This window comes from Macrobrachium nipponense, chromosome 26, assembly GCF_015104395.2.
Source record: "Macrobrachium nipponense isolate FS-2020 chromosome 26, ASM1510439v2, whole genome shotgun sequence".
Lineage (NCBI taxonomy): Eukaryota > Metazoa > Arthropoda > Malacostraca > Decapoda > Palaemonidae > Macrobrachium > Macrobrachium nipponense.
The window spans coordinates 17,154,887-17,178,543 of record NC_087215.1 but is presented as its reverse complement, the minus strand read 5'-3'; the positions used below and the strand labels follow the sequence as shown (position 1 = coordinate 17,178,543).

Sequence of the window (23,657 nt, the reverse complement as noted above, 5' to 3'; positions counted from 1 at the left end):
TGAGTTTTCGAAGCTCCTTGAAATAATATCTTGACAGGAATTTACAGCTGAAGGACTGCTCATATCCAGGGCTTCATTATCATCCGTAATTCAGTTTAATGGTTTCAGATATTGTCTGAATTTTAAGGATATTTTGCACCACCATAAATAATTAATCTGAGTATAAAAAAGGGGAAATTATTACTTTGCAACCAATAGAACCATTTTTCTGTCTTATATTTTTTTTTACCATGAAAACTGTCGAAGTCTTGAAGATGCAAGTATCCCCTTCCAACAACCCCCCGCCCCCATACACACACACAGGGAAAAAAGGCAGCATCGCGCATCTGGCAGAGTTCATCCTCTTTCGTGCCTGGGTAAAAGTTCGAGTGTTGACTCTCCGTATTGTATCGTGTAAGGAGGAAGGAAGGCTGACTGTATCTGGGTTCTGACGTCATTGGTGATTTCCCCCTCTTCTATAGCCCTAGTCTGGATTCGAAGATGCGCCTTTGCGTGTGGTACGTAAGTGTATATCCCAGATTTACAATTGAAAAAGTTGAACGTAGGTGCGAGTCCAAGCCACCGCTCTCTCTCTCTCTCTCTCTCTCTCTCTCTCTCTCTCTCTCTCTCTCTCTCTCTCTCTCTCTCTCTCTCTCTTATTTTCTTTTACACCACAGCTCGGCTAGAATGGTAGAACAATGAACCCGAACCCGAAGACCCAGCATTTGATTATTCTATTTTAAGATAGGGCTTATGAGTGCGCTGTCCATCGCCATTACATAATGGAAAAAACAAAGTCAAGAGATTAGTAGATAACAGTTATTCTGTCGACAGTGACACTCACATCCCCAAATTTTTGGAGTAGCACTTGGAGTGATTTGATTCGGAACTGACTTCTCTTCTTCTTTTTCTTCTTCTTCTTCTTCTTCTTCTTCTTTACTTTGTGTGTGTAGATGTACAGGAGTGTTGATGGAAGTGGATAGTAATACTACTTTAACCTTTTTGTTCTATTCAGGATTTACTCAGGTGTAGCGTAAATGTCAATTTTACGTGCTAATGATGAATATATATACTTCCCATGTTGACAAAATATGTGTAGTTGTAATAGCAATTGATATGATTACTAGTGTGAACGTTGACTCAAAAATAATAGAGAGAGAGAGAGAGAGAGAGAGAGAAGGGCCGGACAGGTAACCTTTATAGGTACTGAGTTCTTATTTGACGTCCGGCAGGATAAGGTGTGTTTTGCCAGGATGTGGTTCGGGGAAACGCACTGAATTAGGATTTTTTTTTTTTTTTTTACGTTAAGACCGGTTATTGTGCAATGATTAATTAGTACGTGTAAAAATGATTCAATAGAAGGAAAGGTTATCCATCTACACACCCTCACACAGCTATATATATATATATATATATATATATATATATATATATATATATATATATATATATATATATATATAAAGGTTTTTTTGCCACGAAGGAAAAAATGAAAAAGCGAGATAGCCAAGTACTTTCGGTCCTGTTCGGACCCTTTACTGAGGCAAACTGATTTTACAGAGAACAACATAGTCAAATGAAAGCTTAATATACGAACTGACACTATAAAATTAGCAAGCAATAAGGGCGATTTTCACTCTACAGAAGGGAGGAGTCGCCTGAGGGAAGCCACACCTTGAAGGATACACGCAGTAAACAAGTGATTTTCCCAGAAAACAGTACAATTTGAAAAAAAACACGGGAGCATATGCAATTTAATATCATGAATTTTTACACAAATCAAAAAAAGTTATTATTAATGAAAACACGAAAGAAAATATAAATATTTATATATCGAGCAAGAGAAAAAGGGAGAGAAAATATCGAGAGAGAGAGAGAGAGAAAGAGATAATAACTATATGCATGTGGGACTAATTTATTAGTTGTTCATTTATTTTAAGGTCCTTCATAAACATCTTACAAATATATGGGTCCAAATGGTACATTGCCAGACTAAGATTTAGGTTGTTTTTATTAGTGATTTGTATAATTGCCGATTCCAGTAAATTTCTTGAAACATAATAATTAGATCTAGCAATTACCGAGGTATCACCCCAATTAATACAATGAGATTTTTCACTCAGATGGATAAACAGTGCATTTGAAGTCTGGGCTGTTCTAACTGAATAGATATGCTGCTTAATCCGTACACATAAATTTTTACTTGACTGACCAACGTAAAACGATGGGCAATCCTTACAAGGAATTTTGTAAATGATGTTGTTATTTGTTACGGGACTATTCTTAATTAGCAAATATTTAATGGTATTGTTATAAGAGAACACTACATTAACATTAAACGATTTAAATATTGATTTTATGGTTTCAAATCCACGAAAATAAGGTAAGCTAAGTACATTTTTAGGCATTTCTTTTTCATTAATAGCAACATTATAAAACTTTTTGTGAGCTTTTTGATAACATAAATCAATTAAATGAGGTGGGTAGCAGAGATCGTTTCCTATCTTTTTTATGTATTCTATTTCTTGGTCCAGATATTGTGGACTCGTGATACGCAAAGCGCGTAGGAACATAGAAGAAAAAATTGAAATTTTATTATCAAGATGGTGGCCAGAATAAAAATGTACATATGTTAAATTATTTGTGGATTTTCTATAAATACTGAATTTGCATTGGAAAGATTCTCTATGTATTAATACATTTAGGAAAGGGATGACATTGTTATTTTCGTTTTCAACAGTGAATTTTATGGATGGCACTAAATTATTCAATTTAGACAGTAAATCATTTACATCGATACCACCAGGTAAGACTACTAAGATATCATCGACATATCGGTACCATTTTAAGGGGATAAGTGTGATATTCGGGATGGTGTTGTCTCTCAAAAAAATTCCATATATAAGTTTGAAAGGAGATGATAAAGGGTTACCCATGGCCATACCAAATATTTGTTGGTAATATTCTCCATTAAAAATAAATCTGCAATCACAAATACATAACTTAATTAAGGAAATTATGTGACTAACGGGCATAGGCAATTCATGCAGTACAAGTTCATTACTTAAATATTCTAGCACAGAGTCAATAGGGACTTTTGTAAACAAAGAACATACATCAAAACTGACAAAAATGTCGCTAGGGTTTAGTACAATGTTATTTAATTTTTCCACAAGATCAAGAGAATTCCGGATGTGTGAATTAGATACAGTTCCTAGTAGGGGGATAACAGTGTAGTGAGATATTTAGATAGTTTATAAGCAATTGATCCTACAGTACTAATAATTGGGCGCATAGGTTTGTTTTCCTTATGAGTTTTGACTAGGCCATATAAATAAGGTAATGAGGGACACTTTACAGTTAACTTACACAAAAGTTCTTTTTTATCTTTAAGAATTTGTTTGATATTGATATTAAAGTTTTTATTACTTGGTCCAACGGATTTTTTGCGAGTTTTTTGTAAGTTATTTCATCCTCTAGTAAAGTATGCATGCGTGATATGTAGTCAGTTTTGTCAAGAACCACTAAACTATTGGATTTATCAGCCTTGGTAATGTGTAAGCTATTATCTTTCTTCAATTCTTTTAAACTTTTTCTGTAGCGAGCGGGGAAGTTATTTTCATGATAGGCATGCGTAGCACTATATTTCATGCCTTTGATAATGTCTAAATGATTTTGTGGTAGGTCACAGTATTTTTCAAACCTTTATTTATACATAGCATCACGTTTTATATACTTCGTGATCAAGTTATTCATATATATATATATATATATATATATATATCTATATATATATATATATATATATATATATATATATATATATATACATACGAAATGTTGGCCCCAGGAGCGTTATAGAACACTTGGGGCAAAATTAGACCGTGGGAAAAATGTCATGAAACGATTAAAGCAAACGAGATCAAGCTTAAGTAAAATTAAACCAAGTTGACCATAATGCTGGCCACAAAACTTAATCAATCATAACTCGCTTATTTCTATGGTCCACGGTTATACACTAATACATATTTATTTACAAGACTACATGAACACATTATATATATATATATATATATATATTATATATATATTTTATATTATATATATGTATTAATTATTATATATATAATATATATATTAATATATAATAAATATTATATATATATATAAATAATAATATATATAATATATATATTATATATATATATATATATATATAGATGTATTACGTATATAATAGTATGTAATATGTATTATATATATATATATATATATAACATATTGATACTATATATATACATACTACATACATACATAAATACATACATACATAAACCACATATATCTATATATAATAATATATATCTATATATATATATATATCTAATAATTAATTATAATGTATTATATTATATATTATAATATAAAATACTGGTAAAAATGTTCTGTTACAACAGAATTCCATCTAGTAAAAGGAGCCCATAAAAAAAGCTAAAATATAGAGGGAGACAAAAGTCTCTGAAATATAGTATTTTATCTCTATATTTTGGCGTTTTTATGGGCTCCTTTTATTAGTATATATATATATATATATATATATATATATATATATATATAAATATGTGTGTGTGCATGTAGTCTTATAATTAAATATGTATTAGTGTATAACCGTGGACCATAGAAATAAACGAGTTATGATTTTTGCTGGGTCTTTTAAATCTATGATAATTGATTTAGTTTTATGGCCATGCATTATGGTCAACTTGGTTTAATTTTACTTAAGCTTGATCTCGTTAGCTTTAATCGTTTCATGACATTTTCCACGGTCTAATTTTGCCTCAAGTGTTCTATAACGCACCTGGGGCCAACATTTCGTATATGTATAAGGACTCGCTCAAGTTTATTTGCTGCCCAGCTATATAAATCTTATCTAGGTTTTTACGTTAGTGATAGGTGACATTTTGTAGATAAGGTAGCAAAACTAACTCCTCAATGATTTGAAGGAGCTTTATCAGAACGGGTGAGAGATCAGGTTTTGAATTGTATAAATGATGGTCTGTTATTACTGTTGACACATACGGTGTATCAATGTCTAAATGTGAGAACGTACTCCAAGAAAAAAAAAATTAGCAGATGAAGGATACTATATTTTTTAAACAATAAAAACTGCCGTGCATTCTGTGGCCTGTATGCTTGTCAGAATTATAATTTTATTTAGATTTGTTTAAATGACAACGTCTGCCGTTGCATATAATCTGGATAGGATTGCTGATAATGTTCTTCGATAGCATTACAGCGAATGTGTGTGTGTGTGTGTGTGTGTGTTCCTTGGTCGTAAGAATCATTTTAGAAAACTCCCACGTTGCCTTGCTCTTGTTCTGCTGGAGTGTTTTTCTCATTAACCACAAGCGAAGACTTTCTTTTTATTGTTTTCTGTCAACTCTTCTCTCTTGTGCATTGTAGACTTGTATGTCCAATTATAGAGTTTTATTTTGTTCTGACGTCTAATGGGGATATGTGTCTAAAATCTCTTGTGAGTTATTAAAACCTCTTGTTGGTTATTTATCATATATTTACTTGAGCACCCGTCAGTATTGTAGGGCCTTTTTCAGTGTAATGAGAACGGGTGTAAACGGGGTATGTCACGGTTTACGGGTATACCTATAGACCGTGGGGTAGATAACTAAATCTCTTATCACATCACCGGGATTCATATAGATCATTCGAGCTACAAATGTCCTTTAATATCTAATTCGCTCTACCTCGGAATTGATATATTTTCATATATGTACCGAAGGGGAATTTTTAGTTGATAATAATTTCGTCCCCTCGATAACGTCACTGGGCCGTCCTGATTTCTTTCCCGTCCGACTGGACGGTGGTTCGTTCCCCTTCGGTACATATATGAAAATATATCAATTCCCAGGTAGAGCGAATCAGATATTAAAGGACATTTGTAGCTCGAATGATCTATATGAATCACGGTGATGTGATAATTATTCATTACAAGGCTACGTTGGTCAAACGTTCGAATTGGTTAACATGGTAGAGGGGGGTTCATATCGATTCTAATTACGAAAACGCCGAGTTCGACAGTGAATTTGTAAGGCCAGAATCGATATAAACCTACAGCTTCTCTGTTGGCCGACTCGATAACGTCACTAGGCCGTCCTGATTTCTTTTCCCGACCGACTGGACGGTGGTTTGACCCCATGAGGGGACGAAATTATTATCAACTAAAATTCCCCTTCGGTACATATATGAAAAATATGATCAATTCCTTTAGTACCCGAGCGAATTTATTATATTAAAGGACATTTGTAGCTCGAATGATCTATATGAATATGATGGTGATGTGACAATTATTCATATATATATATATATATATATATATATTATATATAATATATATATATATATATATATATATATATTTACGTATGAGCCCGGCCTTGAGAGAGGCTCCGATACGTAAACAGGAATAGTTGAAGGAAAAACCCATCAATTACTTGAACTTACCGTAAAAAAGGATTTATAGTGATAATTTACTCTAGAGGAAAGGTCGCCAGAAACTCAGCTAGTTAACTTTAACCGAAGCTATTTATTTACAAGAGGCCCTTACTGGCCTGGAGAAAAGTAAATGCAGCGTGTCCACACGTTGGGACCCATATATCTCTCACAAATGGATAGCTAGCTAAAATGTGGTTCAAGTAATGAAAGCTAAGTTTCGATATCTTGCGGCAATGCAACACTTGCGGGCAGATAGACTTGACACGTGACTCAGGGAATCTGGAAAAGAATCCCAGATTAGACAAGATAAAAGGAAAAAGGATTTCTTGCCCAAATTAGTATTAATTAGTTCTCTAACACTGGGGCAAAGGAACTTTATTGTTTCACTGAGGTATGCAATGACTTCATTTGTCTGGGACGATCACACAAGGGGAAGCATGCGGCCATGAGGCAGTGAGAGGAAACAAAGGGATGAGTTCTTTTTAGAAGTTTGAATTGGGAAAATGGGATCAAATAGATAATAGGATGTAAGGACTGGCAATATGCTGTTTTCACATTTGTAGAAAATGTGGCGCCCGGCTTTGTCTTAGGTCTGGGTCCCTTGGCGCGCCAGTACGCCATGGATAGGCCTAAATGTGGGAAGGCTGGCTGCGGACATCCGTCCGAGGTCACGACTGGAGCTTACTGGGGCAGATCGCAGGTGTCTTGCCTGGGTGTTGGGGTCGACTTAACCCCCCCACGAGCAGGGCAATCCTGGAAAACAGGAACATACAGCCAGCAGAGGGTTCACAGGAAAAAGAGCTTAAGATATAGGCCTAAGAAGTACCAGTCTACCTACATCCTTCCCTTTGGATACGTCCCTAAAGCTGACAAAAGACTATATTCTCCTTCTTCTCACAGGAATTCTTAACCCTGGACGGCTAGCGTTGGTTTCCCGCCCAAAATCAGCTGATATTTGGAGGAAGATGGCTGCCGTTTTACAAAGCAAAATAACTTTAACTTGAATTTACTGGGTCTAGACGGAAGAGAGAGATTTACAAACGTAGAAATATATATTATATATATTATATATATATATATATATATATATATATAATTAATAACTATATATATATATATATGTGGATGTGTGTGGGTGTATGTAGTATATATCTAATAAAAGGAGCCCATAAAAATGCCAAAATATAGAGATAAAATACTATATTTCAGAGACTGCTGTCTCCCTATATTTTGGCGTTTTTTATGGGCTCCTTTTACTAGATGGAATTTTTTTGTAACAAACATTTTTACCAGTCATATTATATATATATATATATATATATATATATATATATATATATATATATATATGTATAATGTGTTCATGTAGTCTTGTAAATAAATATGTATTAGTATATAACCGTGGACCATAGAAATAAGCGAGTTATGATTGATTTAGTTTTATGGCCAAGCATTATGGTCAACGTGGTTTAATTTTACTTCAACCTGATCTCGTTAGCTTTAATCGTTTCATGACATTTTCCACGGTCTAATTTTGCCTCAAGTGTTCTATAACGCACCTGTGGCCAACATTTCGTATATGTATAAGGACTCGCTCAAGTTTATTTGCTGCCCAGCTATATAAATCTTATCTAGGTTTTTATACTAGTGATAGGTGACATTTTATAGATAAGGCAGCAAAACTAACTCCTTCAATGATTGGAGGGAGCTTTATCAGAACAGGTGAGATCAGGTTTTGAATTGTATATATGATGGTCTGTTATTACTGTTGACACATACGGTGTATCAGTGTCTAAATGTGAGAACGTAGTCCAAGAAAAAAAAATTTAGCAGATGAAGGATACTATATTTTCTAAACAATAAAAACTGCCGTGCATTCTGTGGCCTGAATGCTTGTCAGAATTATAATGTTATTTAGAGAAAAAAAATCTGTTTAAATGACAACGTCTGCCGTTGCATATAATCTGGATAGGATTGCTGATAATGTTCTTCGATAGCATTACAGCGAATGTGTGTGTGTGTGTGTGTTTGTTCCTTGGTCGTAAGAATCATTTTAGAAAACTCCCACGTTGCCTTGCTCTTGTTCTGCTGGAGTGTTTTTCTCATTAACCACAAGCGAAGACTTTCTTTTTTATTGTTTTCTGTTAACTCTTGTCTCTTATGCATTGTAGACTTGTATGTCCAATTGTAGAGTTTTATTTTGTTCTGGCATCTAATGGGGATATGTGTCTAAAATCTCTTTTGAGTTATTAAGACCTCTTATTGGTTATGTATCATATATTTATTGTAGGGCCTTTTTCTGTGTAATGAGAACTGGTGTAAATGGGGTATGTATATCACGATCTGTTGGTATAGTATAGTACCTAGACGTCTCATAAGGTATATAACTAAATTTCTTATAAATGATCTGTCTCCGTAGAGGGGTAATGGGTAAGGTCGTTAGTGCACCTCAAGGTTCTTTGCAGCGCCCCTTCGGCCTCTAGCTGCAACCCTTTTTTATTCCTTTTACCGTACCTCCATTCATATTCACTTTTTTCCTCCTTCCTTTTCACCCTCTCTTAAAGTGACTGATTCAAAGTGCACTGCGAGGTTTTCCTTCTGTTAGCCTCTCAGACATTTTTTACTGTCAGTTTACGTTTCAGCGCTGAATGACCTCGTAGGTCCCAGCACTTGGCTTTTGGCCTAAATCTTAGATTCTGTTCTGTTCCATATATTGTTTATTTGTGTAGCTGTCATTAGTTTAGAGTCGTTTAATGAAAACTGGGTTTGCCTTGCTGGAATAACAATGAGGTCTTGATGACGGGAAACGGAAGCTCCCCATTCAACAAAAGTCCATTCATAAAATACCGGGATTCGTGGAATTATAAAGCTGACCTTCCTGCTTAAGAAGGGTACCCGTGAACCCTGGTCTTTCTGTTTGCTTTCCTGTGGGGAATCATTCCTTGGGTTTATTGATTGGTTTGTATTGTTTCTAAGTTCTCTGTCGTTACAAGCACCAGTCACTGACGCCAGGTATTCTTTATAGAGGGCCTCTTTAACCATATTAGTTCTATTTTGTGATTTGCCTTTAAAATGTTCTTGTAATAAATAAAAATACTATATATTGGTAAGATTTATGAATCCGGTGTTTCTGGTGTTTCTCGGCGTTTTAAAAAACTGCAAGTTTTATGAGATCTCTCATATACCTAGACCGTGCTCTTATGAATACAAGCTGACTCATGGCCGCGCATAGCTTAGCATGGCGTGACCGCGTATAGCTTAACATGGCACGACTGCATAGCATAGCTTAGCATAGAGAGAGACGTCACGGAAACTACAGAATCGTTTACTTTTATAAAATCGATGAAGACTGGCGCCTAGCTTCCTGTCCAATATCACTCATTCTGTTGGTGTTACTTCCTCGAATTCTGTTTTAGTTCTTGCTTTTAGATGCTACGTAATCATGTTAAAAGTCTCTATGCATTTCATCTTCCCGTATGAAGTGTATTTATACTTTAGCAACTCTGGGCAAATGTATTATACTCATCCAACTCTGGCCAGTGTCCAAATTATACAGTGGTATCTTCGGTCTCACGGTAAGGCTCAGGCCGATGGTGAGAGAATTCGTATGTCGTAGGTCCTTAGACCTTCGGTGATTCTGTCGAGTAGACGTCTTCGTGTGACTGTCTCCCCCCCCCCCCCCCCCACCCCCCCCCCCCCCTCTCTCTCTCTTCTCTCTCTGTCTCTCCTCTTCTCTTCTCCTCTCTCTACAAGAAGAGAGTGAACCCATAATGTTATAGGTGAAGTTTGTAAGATCTGTAAGAAGTATCTTTATCTATATTTGTATGCAGTATCTTTATGCATCTCCTACTATAAGGTCTTAGACTAAACAAGCATAATTATACAGGCATAAACAAAATACTTCTGTGTGCATAAACGGTATAATTATGCACGTATAGGTAATATAGTTCTGAATGCATAGACAATCATGAAAATTTATAAAAGACCAAATCATGATAAGATTGCATTGCACTGTCTTCGTGTCTAGGTATACGTAGCTCCAATGTCATGCATTTTACTTGTACCGTTTCCGAAGTGAAATACAGTGAAACGTTTTTTTTTTTTTTTATGTATTAATTGTCCGTTTCAGTTACTTTTTGAAGAAGGAATAGGGTTTACGTATCATTTTCTTTCTTAATGATTTTCTATAATTTTAGAAACTGCAGGTCTTTTGTTTATTTAATGTTGCGTACATTGTTCGTATTAGTATGCATAATTTGTACACTTTCGTGTGGCTAAGGAAAAGGGAAGTTTCATGAAAAAAAGAGAGAAAAAAAATAACGAAACGACAGTAAAAGGCGAACAAATGCAATATATCCACCCGTTAAATACTAAAGCAAATTGTAAGGACTGCCAAAAATTATGTAACTAATGTTACGTATAGAAACCATTTCACAATGCACCACGTAAAAACGACACATTTGTACCTTAGTTTCCCTTGTAGTAGTCAGATGTCTTCCGCAGCTGCAAAATGTACCCGAAGTGAAAGTGAACGACACTTCGTACTTAGCAGCCTAAACCGAAAGAGGCAGCTGTGCTGATAGAACACACGAACAGGAAGAGTCGTTTAAATGGCCACATGACAGACCTTCATTGCTTTTCGTGTACTAATCACGCGAGTGCCCGGGCTGATTCACGAAATCGTGGCGAATTAAAAAAAAAAAAAAAAAAAAAAAAAACAAAAAAAAAAAAAAAAAAAAAAAAAGTATATATATATATATATATATATACTATATATATATATATATTATATATATATGATTATTATAGAGTAATGGAAATCATGAGACTTTAACGTTAAGAAAATTAAATTGATGGTCTCTACTTTCTATTTCATTTGGGTATTACTTATACTAAATTTTATTTAGTCTTATATGAACACAAGCGTTTACTATGTTAAGAGGCCTTTCACTTGTTCTTTATAAACTCATAAACATTTCAGTTATGATAAGAATAGTAATAGTAACAGCATGGAATGTAACTTTGGTGAAGGTCACGGACATTATAAGATAATGTTGCTCCTTTATGTGTGTGTGTGTGTGTATGTATATGTACGTGTATATGGCACGGTTCCAAAAATTTGCTCATAAGCTGTCTGCTTTACGCTAAATTTAGCAGCTGTGTGGCAGGACGGTGGTGTATTTCCTTGTATTCTGCTCACGAGGACAAGACATTACAGTGAATTGTTACCGAATGCTGAATAGAATGGAAATGATAACATTGCCATGGCATGGTCAGTATATACTTTATTTGTGGCAGGCATATTTAATCGGCTTTTATTTCCTTAGTCATATAAAAGTTTGTGGAATGTAGTATTAATTGAGTGATGTCCTCCAGTTCATAGCAGGTCTTGATAAAAAACATATTTGTAAATTTCCTTTTGACTGTACTTTATAATCTGCACAGAATACTTGAATGTATAATTTCGTGAGAGAGAGAGAGAGAGAGAGAGAGAGAGAGAGAGAGAGATTTTAGGCACGCAAGGCTTTTTTTATTTATTTTCTATGAGAACGTGTAGGTGTTCTACACTTCATGTATTTCTTGCAATATTAACAAAGTAGAACATGTTAGAGAGTCGAGCACCAGTTTCTCATCCTCAAATATAAAAACTATATACACTAAAGCCATAGACATTGCCTAGCTGTACTTCTGTTTAGTTACAATAGTTTAAAAAATTAGTGCATTGACATCGCAGTTACTGAAGTTAGTTTGCCCAAGATCTAGGGTTTGCCAACTTTGAACTAGAAGGTATAATTCGTCTCCAATATTAGTTACTTGGAGACAGAAACTATCATAACATCTGAGTCCTGAAATAATGTCTTAAGTTTTCAGCATTAGAAAGCAGAGTCCCTTTCAAGTCTGCTCTTTTATGAAGTGAATATTAATTGTACAGGCACCTATGGGGTAATATAGAGCTTTATAAGTGTATACAAAACGGTTAAATGGTGTAGTTCGTTTGGTATCATATAGTTCTTCGTAACAATTTCGTAATGTGTTCGTTTGTTGGACTTACAATTAAAATGGGCGCCTCAGTTGCGTGATCGGTATGGTCTTGGCCTGCCACCTCGGTGGCCGCGAGTTCGATTCTCTGGCATTCCATTGAGGGGTGAGAGATGTGTATTTCTGGTGATCGAAGTTCACTCTCGACGTGGTTCGGAAGTCATGTAAAGCCGGTGGTCCCGTTGCTGAATAACCACTGGTTCCATGCAACGTAAAAACACTATACAAGCAAACAAACAAACAATTAAAAGGATCAATTCTAAGTAATTTTTAAAGAGTTGAAGTTCGTGGTACGTTTCTTGCATGTTCATCCTTATTTTTGTCATCAGTGTGTACACACACACACTTTATCTACCGGACACTTTGTCAACAATTTAATCTTGAGTGTCCTTTATCCGTCCGGACTTGCTCATCACTTCCTTGACACCACTTCATCTGCCCAATGATTCACTTCGTTGGTTTACAGTGCTCTTGCAGAGTTGAAAAATAGCTTTCAGTAGTTTATTTTTTCATGCTAATAAGAAAATTTCTTACTAGATTCGGACCATTGGTTTCCAAAATTATGCCTATGCTTATTTTTTATGTTGATTACCCTGGTCATAATTAGATTTGATGCCATAGTAATTTCTCATTTGGATAGATTTTTACGTTTATCAACCCTTCTAACCCATAGTTTCAATTTTTTTTCTTGTATGGATGATCCACTTTAATGTAATAAGAAGACCCATTTCATACTTCAAAATTTGGATTTTTTTAACTACCGAAATCTTGCTGTCTTGTTTCTTGTGTAGCAGAAGTTGCTATGTGGTCTTCATCGTCACCTTAAGAAACTACTATATATGAGAATCGTTGGCACCTGTTACCTATACTGATTCTCCATCTCTCCCTCTACTCCTAAACCATGCAGTTTTATTTATTTTCCATCATGATCCCCAGAGTGGATCTTCCTGTGATAGAAAATTCTCTCTTCATCCCAGTTAACTATTTAAGTATTTGTTTGTATAATGATAGATCTATGAATCTCTCTCTCTCTCTCTCTCTCTCTCATAGGCAGAGGTAGCTTTTAGGCTTTTTCCCTCTTGATGTGTTCTCTGCTTCTTAATAATTAGAGGTCAGCTTTCAGATGCTCCTTCATGTGTCACACCTTTTCTTTTCCAGTCCTATCCTGCCTTTTCCACTTAGTCCTCCTTTGCGATAGACTGACTTCTTTTGTGGGTCTCCATCCAATCACTAATTCCTTACATTACGTTTTGATTTAATCATTCTCTTCCCTACCCTGAAGATGTGAATTAAACTGTCAAAGTATTGTCTGTTTTTTGTTTGATTTCACTTTTCATATAGGACCTATTTTTCCCTTCATTTCTTAAGTTGCTATTGAAAGAAATTGTTTACCTACTCAGTATGAAGCTTCTAATATGGTGTAAATTAATGATGGCCAGATTGATTGATTCTTGAATGTGTGATGTCCTCAAGAAGCTCTGTGAGTAATGTCCAGAGTCATATCTGTAAACAAGCATGGATTGCTTAAATTTGGAGTAGTAATAGCAGAATCCATAATTATTTGGTAAGCTTCTAACTAAACTATCCATCAAGAAAAGTATGTATGGATACGACTTTCTAAATATGGAAATGTTTTGTGCAGGTATAAGGAAATAATTCATAAACATTTGAAAAAGTTATGAATAAAAAGCACCGTACACAAAATGGATTGAAATGATATGGGATTTCATAAAGTTACTTTTGGATAGTTTTAGGTTCTGCTGAAATAAGGATATTTTAAGGTTTTATCAATAAATAGAGCTATAGATTTTTGTGTCTCTGCAAGGAAGAGTGGCTAAGGAGTTTGGCTTTTCTGGAAGAAAATTAGGAGCAAAGCCTGATGTAATGGCAAGATTCCATAGGTTCTTTGTGTTATGTGGTGTTGGATGCGATGATTAGCTGGTCAGTAATAATTAATAATAATAATATTGGAGAATGTGATGCTGATGATTTCTTCTGTATTACACACGAGTGTTATGTTCTGGTAGCCTGTTTACCAGGTTGATGATCTTTTATTCCACTTTCATATGAGTGTACACTAGTAGGCTGCTACTCTATATACAGTGTACTGCTAACAATGGCAATAAGGTAAAACATGGGATTACCCTTTATCTTTGAAAAAATGGTATTTGTATAAATGGATTCTTTAGTTTAATTAGTATTGTATGAATGGGAGACTTGGTGATGCAATCAAGATACACAAAAGGGGAATTCAGTAGAAGTCTTCAAACTGTAGCAGAGGACAGGCAGAGAAGAGGGTGGAGATGTACACAGGGAGAAAAGCAAAGAGGCTGAAAGCAGTTGGCAATACTTACTGCATAACTGTAAACTCTAAACCCATCACACTTTAAACTGAAAACTTGGGGCAAAAGGCAGTTAGCTCACTTATTTTCCCACATTTGTAACAAAATATACTGTATACTAAATACATTTGGTACACATCCCCAGCAAATAGCTCAAATCCCCGAATACTTGGAACCCTTCTAAAATTGCTTACAACGACCTACGTATTTTGATAGTTCAGACACCAAAACTCCTCCTCTAAAAATGCTTATACCTGTGTATTTTATGTGTATTTTATGTAATTGCTTAACACAAAAAATGGATTTAGTCACAAAAATTAAATTGAAAGACAGTAATTAGTGAATATTTCTCTATGAAAAATACCATGAATAGGCAAATTTTCCGCAAATAATGTATATACTATATATTCCATATAAAAATCTGCTAAAAGGGGTGAGTTTGCAAAGCTGGAACCTTGAATAGGCGGGGGGGTCGACTGTATGTGTTTCCACCAATAATGGGAAAGCTTACAAAAAACATGAATGTTTGCCCATCCACACACCTTCTGTCGTAAGTTATTGAACCGATGAAATATCTGTATCAGCCAATTAAAAGCAATAAACAAAGTGATGCTTGATGATGTGTTGTCTCTCTTTATGCCTTTTAACCAGTAACAACCACAAAAGCTCTCTCTCATCTCTTTCCCTAAACCAGGATTGTCATTTTTAATTGTTTCGTAATTTTGTTTGTTCATCATTTTGTGCAGCGAAAACTTCTGTATGTATCTGACAAAACACCAAGAAATAAAAAAATAATTGTTAAGTGAGAAAGGGCAGGGAGGTGTGTTTGTGTATGTATTATGTATAGACTGTACATATTTAGTGGTGTTTTTAGAGTGGGATCCATTTTTCCTCTCTCTCTTTTGCTTTGTGCATGACTATTTTATTAGAAGTTGCAGTAGTATCCTCCAATAAAACTTGAACCGCATTACTAATACCTCCTGCAATGGTTAATCGTGTTGGGTAAAAATCAACAGGTCCTTTAAGGAAAGTGGCAAGAATCTCTCATTTCAGCTCATTTGTACATATGTACTACACAAAGAGAGAGTCTGATTAGGGTAGATCATCTTGCCCAGTGTTGAAAAATTAATTATTCTTTCACTACCACATATCTCCTGTCTTTTATTTGTTAAGTAGATATTTTATCTCATATAAAATAAGACTATGTCTTTTGTTTTATATCTATCACATAACTCAGTTTTGGCCTGAGGCTGCTGCTCACAACTTTAGCAGGTAAGAAGAACAATTGGTCTGTACTGTAATGCATAGATGAATTTAGCCTTATTACAGACTATTTCCACTTGACTACTACTACTCCATTCTCAGCTTGCTCATGCAGTATTTCAGTTACTACTATACCTGTATAATAATATTTAGTCAGGATTATATATATATAGTAGTGGCACATTTCAAAGTAACAGGTTCTTAGTATCCATAAAAGATTGGTTTTTTCATGCTGGTCGTTGTACATACCACATGCATACTGAAAGAATCTTCTTACTCTACTTTCCAAACTAATTGATAAACTTGTTAACAATATTCAAGAAATCTGCTTATGTTTTCTTATTTCTTTAGTATACTCTTTTCTACAGTATACTAGAATCATTTGCTTCACCTTCCCCCAGGGATGTAGATAGATAGCTTTGTTATGGTTGAGCAATGTTATAATTTCAGATTGATAGTATACAAATTTCGAATGGCAGTTTATGGATAGTTAATGTATCACTCACAATACCCAATCCCTGAATAGCACAGAACAGCACTTACAGTCACACATCTGTAGTTATTGTCCAGTTGTCACCCAGCAATGTGTAATAAGTTTTGGAAATGGTTCCTGGAAAGAAATATGTACTATTCAGAATCTTCATCATTCCCAGTTTATCCAATTTTTGTATTGAACTCTTAAGGAGTTGAAACATATTACATGCATACTAGTTTCTAATATAATTATTAAGAGTAAAGCCATGGACCAGCTATATGATGGATGTATGATATTTAGGGCTAAAGCCCAGGCACTGGGGCCAAGAAGGCCATTCAGCGCCGGGACCAGCTATATGAGAGTTAAACTGTTCATTAATTATGTACATATTAATAACCTACCATAGAGTGTTTATGTCACAGTACTAGGTTGCTTAGTATGTACGTACTGTATGCCCATGCAATACTAATTAAACCTTTAGGTTAACTGAGTAACAAACATTATATCAGAGTTCATGAAATTTATATACTTTTGACACGAAAAGCAGAAGTTATGCAAGCAACCCATTTTTTTTAACAGTTGTCCAAAGCTTTGATAAGGTGTTTGGTGGATACTTCTCCGTTTATATTGGTAGATGTGTTTTGACAAGTGATTCTTACTAACTGTTGAGTGAATCTAAATTTTATTTGCTGCACGTACGTAATGTCATTAAAAATGTAAGTCCGTCATTCACAGATGAGACCTCAGTATTAAAGCTGCCCTTCACTGCAGCCCATTAATTTGGAAAACATTTCAAGTTACAGTTTTTTATGAAATAAATTTTACATTGTCTGAATTTGAAAAAGCAAAAGAAATTTAGTGACAGATTTTTCAGTGTGTACTACTATGTAAAACTTACGAAATTCAGAGAATGTTTTGAGTTTCTGTAGGATTAAAAGTTGACCATTCTCTATCCAAATAGTATGATGAGAACAAGTAGTCACAATGTGGCATTATGAAAAAAGTTAGGTTAATGAATGATATAGTAGCTCAGTGCACTAAATAGGCTATTCCAGTGTATTGTAAACAATAACTTGAAAACCCTTCTTGAAATTTCTGTAATTGCCCCATCTTCATTTGGCTCTGTTCAAATTCTGCATTTAAACATTATTTTTCATTACAAGCCTAGACCATTGTGTGAAAATTTATAGCAGCGATGCAAATTATTAGCAAACATTCTTTAGTTTTTTACTTTTGATATTTCATTTTGGTTTGGTTTTTTAGTACAGTAATAAGATGTTGAGGTTGACAAAATTACATTTCCTGCATTCTCTCCTAAACAGATAAATCAGACCCAGCTAGTGTGACAGAAGTGCAGACCATGAAATACCATGTTAAAGCTCAGGAGTTTGGTTAGACTGCTGAATATATCCAAGGTAAGGACATGTACACTCATCATTACCCTTTGTGGAGTCAAGACATGAAATGAGTTCTCTCAGCTCTATTCTGTCATGTGCACTAATCGCCCGAATTCCATGTAATCTAGTTCATCATCAATTCTTTTTCATAATTATTTCATTAGCATACCTGGTGTTTTTCCTGCCACTTCCATATTTTCAGTATTACTGTTCTGATAAAAAGATGCTCACCACTTCAGATCACGTCCAAATAATTTCAGTTGGAGATTTAAGCATGTTTTTTGGTTGCTGGACACTTCCTGTATTCATAAGAACTTGCAACTACACTCTGGCTATGAATTTTAGTTGTCTGTTGTCACTTCTCAAATTCTCCATTTTTTTTGTCATCCAGCTGTATGTTGTCACTTTTCAAAATCAATATTTTTATCAAAGCCTGTGAATAAAGTAGTACGTACAAGCTATGTGTACATCATTAGTTTTTGCTGTTCATTGATGGCATACTTATATTTATCAGTGGTTTAGTAGTCTAGCACTCTCTACTTTATCCAGGCTGTACTTACCATTCAAGACTTGATCCATAGTCTGTTGTGTCCAGGAGGTATCAGAAGTGTTTTATCTCTTCTAAGACCTGCTCTTCCACCTCAACATGGTGCTGTGTTTTCTCTTCCCCCCATTTTCTCTTATAAATTTTATCAATTACTAACTCAAAATGGTTAAAGCATTGTCTAAAGGCTGGTTTCATATTTTATAAAAGTTCCCAATATTATTTGGATACAAGGTGGATCAAGATTTCATGTTTTCATTTTACTTACTAAAGTATGTATGTGAATAGAGTCCTTTCAAAGAAAAATTTCCCAGCCCTTTAAGTAAGTTACTAAATGTTTTTGTCATGGTGTAACTGTTACCACTGTAAAAGGAAACTTTTAATGAACAAAGATTGTTGACAAATAAAAATGTGTAGCATTTCAAAAACTTTAAAGCCATTTTTATGATTATCAAAAAAATGCCCATTTTTGGTTCTTTCATGTGATCCTTATTGGTTTACCCTCATTAACAAATAAATGGAGAGTTGGTAATGAGCTCTTCCCTACCACCTGTGCTAGTTATTACCATTGTCTCCCTCCATTTTCTTAATACTCTTCCTTTATCTTAAATATTCTCTGGCAGCTTACAAGTTCACTTGGCAGTCAAACATAAACTTTTAGCAAGTATGCATGGCTTTTTGTTCACAAAGTAAAATCATGATTACTACAGTAGAAGCATAATGTCGCATGGGAGTAGTATTTTCTCTTATGTTTTAGTATCTTGCCAGCCAAGTTTGCATTAGTAGTAGTAGGACACTGATGTACTGCAGCAAAAAATTGCACATAGTTTTGAAGTGGCACAAATGTCAAAAAATTATAAATTTTATAAAGCAAATGTAAAATTATGCCCTTGAAGATATGTGCAGTTACAGTACATACTGTCAGTTATGCTGCCTTTATAATGATATCAACATTTCTTTGTAACTTTACTAGCACCAAGACATCACAGGATACCAAAGGTTCATCAGTCATTATAAGATATTAAGATATGCTGTTTCACATTTGTAGGTTGTTCATAGGGTTTCTTAATCGAGGGATGAGTAGTGGGTAAAACTTGACATCACTGGAGAGCCTGGTGGGAAGAGACCCTAGTGAACAAATGTCACCAAGGTTTGATTGATTATTGTGTTGTGTCTAGCACAATGTAAACAGTATCCCCTGTTTAGAGTGTATGTACATATTTTTATTTACATAATTTATATTTTTGTCCCCTGTGCTAATTATTTTGGTAAAGTACTCTTGTTATTATTGGGAAGATTAGTATGTTTTATAGCCCTTTGGGTCATTCCATCTGAATGTGTACTCATGTTGACAATGTTTTCCTTCCTCTTCATCCAATATTTCACCACTTTGAAAGTCATCACCTCATTCATAGTTGCATTCTTTTGGTCCAACTATAGACTAAACCCCTGTAAAGCACTCATTTAAATCTAGAAATTCAGTGCCTGAGTTATGTTTTATAATGCTCTACAACAATAAAAATATAAGTTTTGCCTCTGCATAGCAATACCATAGGATATTGTATGATAAGCTGTCTATTTGATCCAAGGTTAAGTTTAGGTTCTCTTAAAACAGTGTTCCTTAAGAGATACATCCCAAGAAAATAGTGTATTTAGAAAAAAATAAATAAACAGTGTAGATTCATAAACTATTTGAATATGAAGTCACAAGTAAATTATTTAATTTACCATACTAAGAACCCTATATAAACCATACTATAAAATATTTTGCTATGACAACTAGGACAATAAAACTGAAATGACAACTAGGACAATAAAACTGAAAACTGTATTAATATTTAATATTTTTGTACAAAGATTGATGCTTACTAGTGAGATGTTGCAGTATTACACACTGTAGATCTTCATGCCATGTCATTCTGCTTGGTTGAGCTCTTGACAGAGGTCTTACTGCAAATGGCACTTAAAAAAATACTTAAGCATACATTATATGAGGGAACTCAGGGTGATTGACAATCAGCAACTAAGACTGGGTCACGATGGAACTACGGAGCCCCTACATGACCATTTCATATTGATAATGGACTCATTTTTTTTTTTACATTAAATAATCATGTAAAAAAGACATAAAAATAGTGAAGCATCCATGACAGTGCCAGAGATTTAGAGTAAGGACTAGGGGCAATACAAGAACCTCCCCTGCACCCACAAACCACCGAGCTCGGTTACAGTACAAGGTCCTGTCGAATTCTCACTCGGCCTTACACTAAATGTCTCCAGAACAAATGCGAAAGGCGGTGAGGAGATATGCAAGGTTGGCCTGCAATGAACACTTCACCAGTCAGCTCACTGGTCAGATGGACACTACCCACCACACTTCACAATAAAAAGTTACGTCAAAATTCCATATTCTAGTTTTAAATGAAATAGTCACTTCACTTTCATCACAAATTGCACTTGCTGCTCAGTTTCTGCATCAAAAGTTCCAAAGTCCTTTCTTGTCAGTGTTCAAGCATAAAAACCAACAAATAAACTCCTCCCTTCCTCTGCCAGTTTTGCTGGCAGGACGGGTACCTGAGTAGGGTGGGGTGGCTGTGGGGGCAGCATACCAATCTGACCTGGTCTATCACATTGCCACTAACACACACAGACACAAACGTACATCTAAAGTCCCGCATATGCACTTGACTGCGTCTACCTGCAGTATGTTGCACGAACCGGTGGTTTCGGTCGTCTAAAAAATTGCCTACATTAAGAAAAAAATGTAGCATAAAAATATGCTAACAAACTAAACATGCCTCTCATGGCACAGTTAAAACATCCTACTTTTAAACAGGATGCTTTGATTATCAAAGAACTGATGTTGATGATGTTGCAGAGACGCAATTTCCCAGGAGGCTGCCATCACTCTACTTGCTATAAGAGTGGGTCCCTGACCTTATACCCTGGGAGGTGCTGGAGTGGGGGGGCCTGGTGGCTAGTGATGGAGGGGGCTACGAGAGCTGGCCAGCAGTCTCCTCCGACTATCACCTACGATCGTGGTACAGCAGGTACTGAGTGACAGACTGAGGTAAATTTAGCTCCCCTAAACGAGTCAACCTTTGTTTACCAACAGCCTGTCGTATCACTCGCCGACATAAATCCATCAAAGGTAGAGGTTCCGCTGTGGATAAAGAAAAATAAAAAATTGAGTTCATAAACATTCTGACGCATCAAGGCAAAGATCTTGGAAATTTTATTTTCTATTTCTTTTACGATTCTCACAACATTAAGCACAATTCAATATTTTGACGCATCAAGGAAAAGATCTTGGAAATTAAATTTTTTTTTCTTTTATGATCCTCACAACATTACGCACAATTCATTCTAGAAAAAGTAAAAACTACTGCAATACTTACGATCTAGTCCACCTATGTATCTGATGGTAATTTCACAGTGGCCCCATACAGCTGAAACTATAGGAAAAAGCTTCTTGCCTTTCAGGCCACGAAACGCTACTCCCAAATACTGACCCTCTACAACAAATGCCAACGTTCCCTCGTCCATATCTAAGACAACTGAAAATAAGATATAGGATGTTATTTTAAGTTGGGTAATAACAAAGTGGAGAAAACTGTACAAATATTCTCATAATAAGACAAAGTGCTTAGCTAAAAGCAATCACAATTAGGATAATAACTATCTACTTACCATAAAATTTATCTGGAACAACAAAGGTCTCATCGTTGTTTAATAATGAAGGATAAGTAATGCCCGAGTTGCCTTGCTTGGCATTGTGATACAACTTATTACGGCCTAGGTCCCAGCCCCATGACTGATCATTGCTGCCTACCAAACTCTGGAAGAGAACAATAGATTAACTCAAAAAGTTCTCACTATACCTATATGTACGGAAAAATATAACTCACAGATCAAATTATTAGCACATTTCCTGCCATTTAATATAGCTCCATTCATATTTACTGAAACTAATCTTTACATATACAGCTTTGCAGGCATAAAATCCATATAATTTTTTAAGACAAAGATTTTATTTAGTTGACCCTTATGAAAATATGATTTTTTACTCTAGAAACAGCAATCATACACTCCTTTTCTCAAGGAAAAATGTAAGAGGCCAGAGTATAATTTTTCCTTGAAGAAAAATGACAATCACCACACTTTGCATGACCCCAAAGCCAAATAATAACTATTTACAGAGTATTGTTGGTCAAACATGACATACTATAGCACACTTTCTTTAAATGTGTTTTGTGCCTACTAGAGGAGGGAAAGGTGGGGAAAACATTGATTAAATGATTAGATGTGTGGACATATACATGACACTTACCTGGTATCCTTGAGAATGTAAAGGTGCTTCATCAGTAGCAACTCCTACAACGGCGTGTGTACCCCGTTGCCGAGTAGACCAGTGTATTTCCCATAAATGTAGACCTCTTGTATAACCAACTTTTCCTCTTATACAATCTGTGCTCTGGGCAACAGGGTGTCGATGGAACGTCATTTTGTCATCCTCCTGCAATATTGTACAATGTTGTATATTTGTACATAATACATTTGAATACAACGATAAGAATGGTATAAAGTTGTAAATGCAGCATACTACTGACCATATAAAAATAAAATATAGTTAAATCATAAAATATTCCAGTTTTTAAACTAAAAGAAACAGCCAAACCTTAACTTCATGAAATAGCTGCCTACATATCTTAGAGTAAATGACAGAAATACAATAAAATTTCATTTAGTAATAATAAAAAAAAAATGATTACACAAATTATGTTAAGTTGTATGAAATCTTAATAGAATATGCCAGTGCAAATTACTGACTGTCTCAAAGATGAACAAAAGAATAATCAAAACTGTATATTATTTCCTGACATTTATAGACAAAAGAATAATCAAAACTATATGTTATTTCCTGACAATTATAATGTTCACACGAGAAAGAGTTCAATTAATTCGCCACAACAACTGCACTTAGGGAGATGTGGCCTCGCAAGTGGAAAGAGGGAGAAAAAATTAGGATTAAAATTACCATCACTGGTGTGAAAATCACGTTCAAGTATCTGACTAAATGTTGATACAGTGGCTATGGAATTCACCAA

At 35.0% G+C, this 23,657-nt stretch overlaps 1 protein-coding gene across 6 annotated transcripts in view; it reads right to left on the bottom strand.

The window, feature by feature from the left end:
- Window positions 1-20,375: 20,375 nt before the first annotated feature.
- LOC135199989 (protein gustavus-like) overlaps window positions 20,376-23,657 on the bottom strand; it is a 221,790-nt gene continuing 218,508 nt past the window's right edge. For all 6 annotated transcript variants that reach the window (XM_064228184.1, XM_064228183.1, XM_064228187.1 and 3 more), the window contains 4 exons: window positions 22,880-23,065; window positions 22,240-22,387; window positions 21,948-22,106; window positions 20,376-21,712 (listed from right to left, as the gene is read on the bottom strand). In XM_064228184.1, coding sequence (XP_064084254.1) covers window positions 21,576-21,712; window positions 21,948-22,106; window positions 22,240-22,387; window positions 22,880-23,065 — 630 coding nt within the window. In that variant the 3' untranslated portion in view covers window positions 20,376-21,575. The remainder of the gene's footprint in view (window positions 21,713-21,947; window positions 22,107-22,239; window positions 22,388-22,879; window positions 23,066-23,657) is intronic.